This window comes from Podarcis melisellensis (genome assembly GCF_964234715.1).
Source record: "Podarcis melisellensis genome assembly, chromosome: 11".
Lineage (NCBI taxonomy): Eukaryota > Metazoa > Chordata > Lepidosauria > Squamata > Lacertidae > Podarcis > Podarcis melisellensis.
Genome location: NC_138543.1, coordinates 29196639 through 29209542, shown reverse-complemented (window position 1 = coordinate 29209542; position 12904 = coordinate 29196639). Strand labels below are relative to the sequence as shown.

General features: G+C 39.8%; 1 protein-coding gene across 5 annotated transcripts in view; it reads left to right on the top strand.

The window, feature by feature from the left end:
• Positions 1-12904, top strand: part of ADGRV1 (adhesion G protein-coupled receptor V1) — a 242414-nt gene that overhangs the window by 14848 nt on the left and 214662 nt on the right. For 4 of the 5 annotated variants that reach the window (XM_081930116.1, XM_081930117.1, XM_081930119.1 and 1 more), the window contains exons 5-11: positions 1080-1184; positions 2433-2546; positions 5373-5938; positions 7254-7524; positions 9510-9839; positions 11183-11359; positions 12519-12742. In XM_081930116.1, coding sequence (XP_081786242.1) covers positions 1080-1184; positions 2433-2546; positions 5373-5938; positions 7254-7524; positions 9510-9839; positions 11183-11359; positions 12519-12742 — 1787 coding nt within the window. Of the gene's footprint in view, positions 1-108; positions 144-1079; positions 1185-2432; positions 2547-5372; positions 5939-7253; positions 7525-9509; positions 9840-11182; positions 11360-12518; positions 12743-12904 lie in introns of those variants that run through there. The other variant, XM_081930118.1, reaches the window with a different exon arrangement.

Here is a 12904-nt window from a genome sequence, read left to right as displayed (position 1 = left end):
GGACTCTGGCTTGTTGGGCTCATTATGACCTCATAGACTGTGACATTAGAGATGAGCCAGGGGCAGCCATGGAGTTTGAGAACTTGGGTAGGACATCAGGGAAAGCTGAAGAAAGTGATCAAGTATTGACTTCAGAGGAAATGGTAGTAGGACAAAAAACGTTGTACAGTCCTTTCCGGGGCCATTTATCACTTAAGGTTTAGACAAATGAAGAATAGCGTGTTGTACTACTACTTGGAAGAAAGCACTAAGATTATTGTTAAAATGTTCTCGGTGAGCGTCCTAATCAGTGAAATAATTGTGGGTGAGTTGTTTTTTTAAAAAGTTATTTTATCAAGGCAAGTAAGATAGCAAAGACAAACAGAATACAGAGGCAACAGAGAAGGGAGGCAGATAATTTGAAGACACAGTCTGCCATACTGACACATCCTCAGCTAGTCTATAGGTATAACAACAACAACAACCACTGACCTTACAGGGAAAATTTACCTGTTGTGCCCATTGTTTGGAGGTGAAGAGAAATAAAGATTGAGTTAAAAATTGAGAGTGTGAGTTTGGCTGATTATCTGTATAATAATTTTTAAAAGACAAGATTTTGGAAATCTGCTTGCCCTTATCTCTTGAAATCTGGATGTCAAATTTGCTGCTGCTTTCAGTAAAATTCTTTAGCAAAACTTTCAGCTGTTGTTTTAATGTGACTAGATTAACTGAACATCTATTTTAATAAGTTCAAAAAACAATATAAAAATTGTAACACAAAAGCCTTTTAATTGGCTTGTAGTGGCCAAAATGTTTAAACTGAGGATACACATCTCCATATTCGTTCAAAACAAAATATTTATCTCTGTTGTCTTCCATGCCTTTGGTTGCTGGGAAATGAAATGCTATCAGTGGACCACTTCACAAATTGGATTAACTTGTCTTGGGAGTTTGCATTTCTATGGTAACAGCCCTTTGTACATTCTGCAGTTGGGATATTTTATCAGTATCTGATTGTCTGTTTCTCCTCTGTCCCCTTTCTTTCTCCCTCCCTCCCTCCCTCCCTCCCTCCCTCCCTCCCTCCCTCCCTCCCATTTTAGCCCGCCTTAATCACACTTAGTGAGCCCAAAGGTAGGAATGAATCTGTGCCTCTCACTCTAGTTCGGGAGAAAGGTACCTATGGAACTGTGACTGTGATTTATGTGGTAAGTATGTTGAAATAACTAGCTTTAAAAGATTTTTTAAAAGTGAAACTGGTGAGTCTAGGAATTGTAAATAAATATAGCATCTCTGAAATGACTTTTCTAATTGTTTATAAGTTTGTAGTTTGATAATTGAGAGCTAAGATGTGATCTGGCCCCATGATCTCCCTAGTAGTGGCTTGTGATAAGGACCTTAAGCCAGGAATGCATGACACCTAAAATCTGAGAGAGAGGAATTCTTCTCTGTGGAGGATGAAGAATTCCTGTTATATCTGGGAACTGCAAGCTCAGAGCTCTGAATCAACTCATTGAATACCTAAACCTATTCACTCACCTTGGATACCTAATGGAGAAGACAGGATGCAGTTTAAAGCCATCTGTGGTGTCACATTGCACAACCCTAAGCCAGAACACCACTCTGTAGAATTCCCTGCAGCTTTGCTTGAGAGACCAGGCTCTGACAGTCATCAAGCTATGCTTTGGAATACAAGGGGTCAATTGCACTGCAGACCTTTTAAGATCAGCATGTTAACTTCTGCCAGGGTATTCCCTGCCTTTGCAAAGCCTTTCTCTTTACTCTGATATCTGAAGCTTGTTACCCATTGGTCAACAGTTGCTTCAAGATCAGTATTCTCCATGCTTTTCTTAGTGCCCCAAAGGTTCAACAACCTGGCTTGAACAGGGCAGTTATGTAAAATTTTCAATGAGACTGATTTATTGCCACCTTTCTCCCCATGAGATAAATGGGAAGTATTACAAGTTTCTCAGTCCTGAGAACAAGACTGGTCCTATAAAATAGGCATACTTTGGGAAGTATAAGATTTATTAAAGTTCAAACAAACAATATAAACAAACACATTGCTCTGTTTAGATTTAATTGCAAAATGCAGCCGGCATAGCTTATATGGTTTGGTGGGTGGGGGTTACCATTATTTAAATCAGCAGTTCTCAACCTGTGGGTCCCCATATGTTGTTGGACTACAACTCCCATCATCCCTGAGCTCTGGCCTTGCTAGCTAGGGTTGATGGGAGTTGTAGTTCACCAACATCTGGGGACCCACAGGTTGAGAAAGGCTTATTTACATAATTGCCTTCCGAATTCTTATTGGTACTATGGGGAATGTTCTCTCATCTTGAATATCAAAAGATTATCCAACTCTATTAAGGAGGCTTGCTTGCTTTTTAGAACTTATTACAAATGGTTGGAGCCATCATCTATGTTTACTGAACAGGCACAATGTTTCTTCACAGGTAGAAGGTGGTCCAAATCCTGCTGAAGAAGACTTGAGCCCAGCAAGAGGAAATATCACCTTTCCTCCTGGAACAGCTGTATTGATTTTTAACTTAGTTGTTCTTGATGACCAGGTGAGAGAGCATATCAACAATTTTTGAAGGTTTTGAACTGTGTATCATAAGGTTGAAATAAATAAGGCAAGATTGGCTGTCAGGAGTCCAGGTCCCCAGCTTGATAACACAGTAAGCGTAGGTAATTAAAAAGGAGGATTTATTGCAAAAACAAACAGATAGCTCTAGACGGCTCTAACGCAGTTGTTGGCATTATCACTCATGATGACCCTTCTGAAGCTCCTTCTGGTTCTTGCATAATATATTGAACCATCGCACCTTGTATTGTCTCTTGTATTGCTTCCTATCTAGCAGCATTCACAGACTCTTTGGACTTATTAGATTAGCTCCAACTTCTTCCTGTTCTGACAGACTGTCCCTGTGTCTGTTCGGTCTGTTTGAGCTTCCTGAGAGTTTTGGCTGTGTTCTAGCCCACTCTTAGTTGTTCCCTTGGCAACCGGCATTCCAATGTCCTGAGGAGTCACCACTGTCTGCTGTGTTCTTTGCTCAGCCTGCATCAAATCTAAACCTCTCTGTTCTGCAGAAGGCTGTAAAGTTCCACTAGGAGCTGGCTCATTCCTGACATTGGTTCACCCTAGACTGATGAACTTGAGTGCCTCTTACTCAGAATTACTATCACTGACAACAGTAGAAATACTAAAGAGATTTATACCTCCTTTCTTTGATGGCTTACCACTAGCTGCTGGAAACTTTTTTTTAATTGATCAGACAGCCTTTTTGGTCTACAGATTTGATTTCTTGTTGTTGGATGCTTCTTTTAGCTGATTGGTGTTTTTATCCACTTTTTAAACTAGGCTTTTTATGTCCTTTGAGAGCATCAACAAAGATATAGATAGAAGTGATCCAGTTGGCATTGTGTACTTAGACTTTCAAAATGTTTTTGACAGAGTGCTTCATCAAAGACTCCTGAGTCAGTAGTCCTGGGACTCAGTAGTGCTGATTAAGGAATGGGAAACAGAGAGTTGAAATAAATGGGCAGTTTTCCCAATGGAGAGATGTAGGAAGTGGAGTTTCCCAGGAATCTGTATTGGGACATTTGCTTCCTTACTTGGTCATGAATGATCTGAAGAAGTGTGAGCAGTGAGGTAGCAAAGTTTGCTGATGATACCAAATTGCTCAGGGCGGCATTGGTAACCTCACAGTTGCATAATTATATATACTTCTATCATGCTGCCTCTTCCTTGCCTTTTCTCTGAACTGAAAGGTCCCCAGTGCTGTAACTTTTCCTGGTGACATGAACAAAATTGATTGTGCTGAGAACTGGTGAGACTTAGATATTTCGTGGGCTCAACTGAATTGGGAGTGCAAGTCAATGTCTGTTATGAAAGCATAAGCAGTACAAACAAGGAATGAAGTTGGCTGTGACTGCAAAGACAAGTTGAATGGCCACTCTTGAATGCAATCTCTGAGAGTGACCAATTATCAGATGACTATGAAAGAAAATAAAAAAGCAAGGAGTTGGGACTTGGAGCCTCCTTTGGAAGTTCAAGGCAACAGCTTTGCCTCAAAAGGATTTACACACTAAAAAATTTGAGTATTTGCCATCAGACTGTCTCTCAGGAGCAATTAACTGCTTTTGAGTCTCAAAATCCAGGAATAGGTGCTTGTGTTTATCAAGCCAATTTGCTCTGTGACCAAAATGACTAAGGAATTAATTCTTCTGTCAAGATTTTAAGGACAGAAGGTTTTTCTGTGGATTGACATTTGTTCTGATTCAGCAGCAAACAGCAAGTTTTCCCAAAGAAAGCAGTGGGGCAAATGAAAACCACTTGGACCTGTGCCTTGAAAGCATGTGACAAAGCAGAAAACCTCTCAGACCTGTGCTTTCCAGGCACAAGACAAGCGACAATGTAGACAAGCCCTAACTGTAGGAAATGTATAATACTGTTTATGCTAGTGAGCATTTGTGGGTATAGGAATCAGTTCACATAGTATGGAGTTGACAAATTGATAAAGTCTTTTGGTCCCTGCTTATAGGTATTTTTACGCTGTTTCATAACTGGAAGGAATTTTACTTGTCTATGTATGATTTTGTGCACGAGTTTTTGTTTTGTTATCTTCCATATAGAGAAAACTTTGGTTGTTTTCCTGTATGCACATCATCACAACTAGCTGGGAGTTAGAACCCTGCATGCCCTCATGGATGGGGGGCTTAAGGGTGAAGGCTCATAATCCAGCTGGCTTCAAAGGCTGGCACAACCCCTGCCCCCCAAGTTTGGTGGTGAAAGGCAACCAAAAGTTGGTTGAAACCATCTGCTGGCTTAAGCTGTTCTTCTTTCTCTGGCTTCCTCTTTTAGCAGATGGGCTGCTAGACCTGCATTTTTCATCCCTTTTAAAAGGCAAAGTCATAGAGGCTGCAGCTAATACTGTAGTTGCTTTTAAACCCAGTTCTCTGTTGGTTCTCATCCTCTCCACCACCCCATGTTCTCCCTACTACAGGCATAGAATAAAATAAAAAAAGCTTTAAATCAGTATAACCTGAAAATATGTGCAGAGATAGTTGATGAGCATCAGAACAGGATCAGAGGTTGGAATTCTATGCAAATGAATACAAAGGGGGCGGAAGTATTAAAAAGAAGCATCATATTTTAAAAATTAGATGGCAGGCTGAAACTGTAGAGTGTTCCTATGATTTAAAAAGATGAATAATCTGAGTGAGGTGTGCATTTTTCTCTTAGTGCATCTATGCTTCAATGATCATTTACACCAATATTTTATAGGGTAAGGAAATGCAGGATTTCTATTTCAGTAACAAGAAATTTGTTGATTTGCACATATTTACCTTTGATTTAAGTTATCCTTAATCATTATAATTTTTTTTTCTAGATACCAGAAGATGATGAAAGATTTATTATTCATCTGAAAAGTGTAGAAGGAGGAGCTGAAATCAATACCTCAAGAAATTCTGTTGAGATTATTATTAAGAAAAATGATAGCCCGGTGCGATTCACTCAAAGTGTTTATATGGTGCATGAAGAGGACGATATACTAACAATCTCAATAGCTCGGGGTAAAGATGATGATGGAAACATAATTGGACCGGATGAACATGAAGTCTCCATTCGCTATGCTGTTGTAACTGGGAATTCAACAGCACATGCACAGCTTAACTTAGACTTTCTAGATTTACAGCCAAACACAACTATCATTTTCCCACCTTCAGTGCATGAATCTTACATAAAATTCAAAATCATTGATGATGCCATACCAGAAATTGCTGAGACATTTCATATCATGCTACTTAAGGACACTTTGCAAGGAGATGCTGTTTTAACAAACCCATCTGTTGTCCAAGTTACCATTCAGCCCAATGATAAACCTTATGGAGTACTATCTATCAACAACATCCTGTTTACTCGGCCAGTGGTTATTGACGAAGATCAAATGTTAAGGTGCCGTTTCCTTTTATTACATTGGAAGTGCTAAGGTAGATTTAGGAGAAAACTAGCTAGAATTTATTTGAGAAAACAAATTTGGGCTGGGAAAATGCTTGTATTTCCTTGTTGGTAACTTTTATCAGGGCTGTTTAGCACTGAATTATGCTTTGCCTTGCTCTTAATGAATGCCTTAAATTGAATTAGGACTAGTGCTTTGGTTAGAATTCATAGGGAACCTACATAAGTCTACAGATTCCTGCTGCAGTTGTTCTCCCTCCAGTGTGTGGAGGGCTGTAGAGGTGGATGACGAGACACATCAGAGTGGGTGGAGCTACCACACATGTCCTTGCTCTACGTGTCATTATGTGCTGGGCACGGTGCCTGAAGAGTGCTAACGTCTGTCCATCTGCACCCTAGGTGTTCTGAATAAAGTAATGGATTGTCATGAACCCTGCAGTGCTGTCATGATTGAGCCTGGGTTGGCAGGCTTTGACTGAAGAGGAGGAGGAAATGGGATGGATGAACTGTTGGGAACCTTGGTTGGAAGAGAGATCTCCCGTTTCCACCTTCCTCTGACCTTCCTGTGAAGCACAGGGCGTTAGTGGAGGCTGGGGAGAACTTTGCTCAGCTGAGTGGGGAAACTAAGCTGGAGGCAGTGTCAACTGAACAGGGGCTGGAGCAGGAGGGTTCACTTATGATACCTAGAACCAGGTGCCAGCTTTGCAGATGGGAGCAGATCCACCCACCCCATTGGAGTGCACACTTGTAGTCTTGGCTTTTCCACAAGGTGAGAAAGCCTAACCAGTTAGTCTGATATGCTTTGTCTTTAAATGCTAGTGGATGGGGCTGGGAAAATTTCTGGGGCATCTTTGTCACTTCTGCCCAGTTTTGTAATTCCTTCCCTGATCCTGAGCCGTGACTCCTGAGCATGGTGTCTGCCACTGAGCCAGAACTGTTACCTGCCTGACTAAAAGTCTCTTCCTTACTTACAAGTTGGAGCTTCTGTCTGCATGTGTTGGGTAGGAGAATTTGGATCAGAAGAATAAACACCACACAGGACAATAGCCCAGGACCAGTGCAGTAGCACTGAGTGGGGAATTATGATGAACAACAAAGATCAGGCAAGACACAGACACCATTCAACTTATTTGTCAAGTCAGTTTGCATAGGTAACAATAGTTTAACTCTACTCAGGAAGGGCATTTAACTCCTGCAGTGTTTATATATCGGAGTAACTTGTAGGTTCATTTGAGTGCTTCATTATAACTCTAGTGTTTCACTAGAGTTAAAATTAGAAAATTGTTTGTTCATTTATGTTTGCAACCTCTAGGTACGAAGGCATCACAGTTGTACGAAATGGTGGAACACATGGAAATGTTTCGGTTTCCTGGATTATAACCCGCAATAGCAGTGATCCTTCGCCTGTGACTGCAGACATCACTCCAGACTCGGGGGTATTGCATTTTGCTCAAGGGCAGCTGATAGCATCACTTCCTCTGAACATTGTTAATGACAATTTCCCTGAAGAGGCACAGCCATATCTGCTTAGGATTCTGGCTCATACAATAAAGGGGGGTGCGGAAGTGAGCGAACCAGCTGAGGTAGGTCTGCATTTGTTCGCCTAAAGAAATGCAGGTGTTCCAGTAAGATGCCAATTTTATCCAATTAGTATAATTATTTAAACCAATTATTTATATAATTGGTATATTCTTTATTTTACAATCCTGTCTGGCACCGTTGCTTCTCCAGTCTGTTGCTGCTGTTGATCAGCTGCATTGCATTGACACTTTAACCTTATACCTCAGTAAAATTAGCTTTCTTATTCTAGGAGTCGGTAATGGTGTCTGTGTTGGTTTCTAATAAGTTGCTCTCATTCAGAACCCCTCATTGCTAACAGTTTATTGATAACTAGGACTAAGTCACAATGCTAGGTAGCTAATCAGATAGAATGTGCCAGCTTAAATGTCCAAATCACCTTTGCAATTGACCAGTATTTTATCTAGTTCTTTCTCCTGATCTTCTTAGCTGCCAACTCATATAGTGCTACTTTATAAATCAGGAAGTCATCAGTATCACTCAGCAGCCATTTCACCCTTTCTGCCCTGTTTGAGTGTGTTGCATTTGTAAGCAGGGGTTTTATAAATTGGTCTCTTGGTTCTGTATATAGCGAGCATTGCAATAAATAGTGGTACAGGTCCTCTACGCAAGGTTGCCCACACAGACATAGTCTCTCCTTGTACAGTACTTTGCCGTACCGACCATCCACCACCGCCAAGGGCATCGATTGGAATCGTAATTCTGTAAAAGCGATTCTAAGTACGGCAAGTGGGAGCTTTGTCAGATAACTAGCTCAGCTGTGCTCCGTTTTGATAAGTGGGAACCATGGTGAACTTTTGGTAGAGGCAATCGTGGTTAAATCCCTTTCTGCATCAGAACTGAAGAGACATCTCTTAAGTGCCTCTTATCCATCTTCATGATCACCTGAAGATCTTGTAATTGATATTGGGACAAGAGGCATTGGATGCCATTCTTCCAACATTTGGTCTGTTCTCATTCTGAGGTAGCTAATCATATTTTTCTACATGATGACATCAGGGCAAACAAAATAAATCCAGGAGGGTAAAGCCTTATTGTTCAGTTACAGAGGGGATGCCAAGCAATCAGTGCTGTGAATGTGGTGGCATTGCTGGTTGGATTTTGTTAAGTTACAGTCTCAGTGAGATCAAAACCAACTGAGAGAGATGAGGAGATCAGGCAGTGTAAATAAATAGGCAAAATATTTTCCCAGGCACTGCTGGAAAATCCTCAGAGAGAAGCTTTTCAGTACTACTGAAACCTTTTTTTTTTTTTGCCTTACACTACTGGAAAAGTAGTTTTGCTCAGAGCTAGCTTCCTCCCACTCATAGAGATACTATGGAATAATATTCCTGCCCAAGTTGGCATATTAGGATGCTATGCTAAATTGGACAAGATTCTGATGCCCGTGTTACCTGAAAGGGTTCACCTCTGTCCTGAAGAACTTCTGCTGTTGAACTTAAGTGGCTCAGCAACCCTTTGTGGGATCCATTTGGCTGTTCCTTTCAGGACATCCTGGTGATGATGCAGTTTTTTTTGATACAATTGCATGTTAGATGGATTTCCACATTATGATCACTTTGATTAGCTAGCAAAATGTTCAAGGGTAGAATGAGTGGAGTAGCAATATGTTCTGCTTAAGACCCTCAATACTTGACCTGCCTGGTCATGTTAGCCAGTTGCTCCTGCTTTTGATGAGTTGCTACAATAAGCAGCTTACTTCCAGCTGCTGACATGAGTGTGGGAAAATTCCGGGAGCACGACAAAGTTTGTCACACTTCCTTTACATGGCAGTGCTTGTTCACTGTTAGCACAAGCACTGTTGGCTACCACAAGTGATGGGGTCATGTAAAGTCAGTTAGTTCTGTGGTTGCATTGCCTGTCTTGGGAGTGATAAAAATCTCATAATCCAATCAATACTTACAATGGTGATCTGATAATTACCGTAATTTATAATGAATTCTAATGGTAATTTGCTCTTAACATGAATACTCTGTTGTCATTCTTCTAGCTTTTGTTCTACATTCAAGACAGTGATGATGTTTATGGTGTAATAAAGTTCTACCCTGCAGAGGATCAGAGGATAGAAAGCAGCCCCGATGGACGTTTTTTGTCTCTTAGCTTTGCAAGGCAAAAGGGAACAGTGGGAGATGTGAGACTGTCTTATACAGTCCTGTATATTCCTGCTGGGCCTGTGGATCCTGAGCGAGCTAAAGAAGGTGTTCTAAACATTTCGGGAAGAAGCACCCTCTACTTTCCAGAAGGAAGAACTAGAGAAATTATAAAAGTACCAATAAGAAATGATGCGTTTCTTCAAAATGGGGCCCATTTCTTAGTACAGGTATGTCATATGGTATAAAATTGTCATAACTTTTATGTGACACATGAGTTTAATTTCTTATTATAGCATCAATAACATGAAACATCCCCTTCATGTTGCCTTATTAGGGAAGTCTAATGTTTTTCTTGGATAAACCTTATTTCTACATGCACAGTTTAGAATGAGGTTTGTGGAAAGAGGAAGTGACATGAGAACGCAATTGAAATTAAAGAAAACATTGGTAAGAAAGAAAAGATTAATAATTAACTGGGAATTTTTCAGTACCATAGCCAGTTCAATCACCTGGTATAGCCTGAAATATAACTCTGTAAAAATATTTCTGTACATTCCAAATTCAAAGGAATACAGAATTCTTTAAAGAACTCACCTGGGTCAAGAAAATATGTAAAGCATCAGTGGATAAAATGCCCTTTGGGAACCTCATCCACCAAACTTTCTGTTACTCTTGCATTTCCCCATGGGACTTTGTTCTGTTTGGCTCTTTTAAAAGTATCAGCAATTGTAATAGTAACAATTGAAACCAGTTCTGCTGTGTGCTTTTTGGGGAGTTTGGATGCCCGTCCAATCCCAATCCCAGGAACCCACACTGTTATAAAATTGATAATAAAAATTTGGATCCTTTGCTTTTGCTCAATTCTGTGAATGGAAGGAGCTCCTTCTGTGCTGTTACATGATCCTTCTATTTTATTAGACTCTGTCTTGATTTTTTTTTTTAATAAGTTGGTGGTTTCCAAATATTTTAAATAAATAAATAAATGTTCATGGTGTGAAAAGTTAGGACCCATGATAACGACTCCAAAACAGAGGCACAAAATATTGTAGAAAATTTTGTATGAATATCATGGAAATGGATTTTGTTTATTTCCTTCTCCATCTCCTGCAACTGTTTCCCTTCTCTATGTACATTCATTGAGAGTTCAGTGTAGGTTCTTCAGCAGGTTCTAACATCTCCTGGGCATTAATTTATGGGATCCTGGAGTCTTCCTCTCCAAAATGGTTCAGTTTGGTGGAAGAATGCCTGTTCATAACCTGCTTCAGCAATTTACAGTTACTTATTCTGATGCAGAACTGCACATGTGATTGCTTGTTTTCCTTATATGTTCAAATGTGACAGGCATAAAGATCTGTAGATGTAAATTTTCCCAGAATAACTGCAAGTGGAAATAATCTCTTCCTATCATGGGAATTATGTGTTATCATTTTTTGCAGCAGGATACTGCAAAATCCTGGTCAGATATTTGCAGCTTACATTAAAAATATGCAATAACTAGTTGTCCTATAAATCATTGTACCGTATGTAGGAATGGCAGAGAATCTTAAAATCTTTATTTCTCTTATTGCAGCTTGAAAAAGTTGAACTGCTGAATATCACTCCTCTAGTTCCACCTGTAAGTCCTAGACTAGGTGAAATTCAAAACATCTCCTTAAGAATTACGCCTGACATTGCAAATGGAGAAATTGGCTTTATCAGCAATCTTCCAGTAATTTTACATGAGCCAGAAGATGCTGTTTTTACAGTAGTAAGTAAATATTTCTTTAAACGTTGTTCTTGCATACTGCACATTTTCTTCAGAGAAAGTACAGGGTCTGCCTTCACTTAACACGAACTTCTGCAAGCTAGTGGAAAATAATTTATTTTGCAACACTTACTTATTCAAAATATTCCTCATGCCTTGTCACCATGGTTCTGTAATGAAGAAAAAGAATCTTAACAACTCTGAATCACAGTTAAATTGAAATGTCACTGTTCCTTGCAACCTATGAAGATGCTGCTCAGAGGTAAGGGTCATATAGTTGTAATAAAAGTTATATTTTCCTAACTCCAAGTAAAATCAAGTACTAGATAACACGGTTCCCTCCAATTTCTCAAAGGTTTTTTTTGTTCCCTGTGGAGGCTTTGTTTTTCCTGCCTCATTCTCAGGGTACTTCAGAATTTTGCTCTGTGTGGGGTTTTAGGGTTACTTGTTGTGAGGTGGCAAAGGGGTGGTGTTTTTGGCCACATCCACACCACACATTTGAAGTACTCTTATTCGACTTTTAAGAGTCATGGCTTTCTGCAAAAAGAATCCTGGGAACTGTACTTTGTTAAGGGTTTCCTAACAACTCTCAGCTCCCTTAACGAACCACACTGACCACTGCTTTCCTACCATGTAACCAATCCTCCAGCACTCTGTAGCCTCCCCTGCTGCCCACCTTTCCTTTCTTTTGAAAAAAGCACCATGAGAGTGGTTGGTTACCTCATGATGTCTTCATCTGGGTCTTGAAATGTGGGCTCCTAGGTAGGCTACGGAGTGAAGATTGTTGGTGAGATGATTTGAAGAAAGGAAGCAATGTTACTCGCAAACATCTCTCAAAAGGAAGATGAGCGTGACAAAAACTCTGCATCCCAATCATGAGAACTTCACTGATTTTTTAGTTATTTAGATTTTCTCTCCCCCCCCCATTTTCATGTTTCATTAATTTGTGACGCACCTCACCAATATTTAAAAGATGCCATACAATTCTTTCAATGCATTTCATAGGTGCAGAATGCTGTAGAAGTTAAAAATAAATCAATCTATGTACTATTTCAGAAATGTGTTTTTAGATATTTGATATTGGCTGTAGCTTGGCATCTAGAGTTGCATGTACATTCAATAAGAAAGAAAAAAACCTTACAGAACTTGGTATACATTCTAGACCTCCATTCCATTGCAACGAGATGGGACTGATGGACAAGCTACTGTCTTCTGGAGCCTGATACCCTCTGGCCTCAATCCAAAAGCTGTAACTATTGATGATATAAGCCCTTTCTCTGGCTCTGTTGTATTTTTATCTGGACAAAGTGACACAGCAATCAACCTTACTGTCAAAGCTGATGACATCCCAGAAATGAATGAGACTCTAATTTTGTCATTAGACAGGTATTATTCTGCAATAATTTGTCACAACATACCCTTATATCCTGATTGTATTATTTTATGCACTGGCTAACATTTGTATGCTTACTTGTGGGGTGGGGTGTATTGAGTAAGCCCCTTTAAGCACAGTAGAATTTATTTACATTATTTACATTTACATTATTC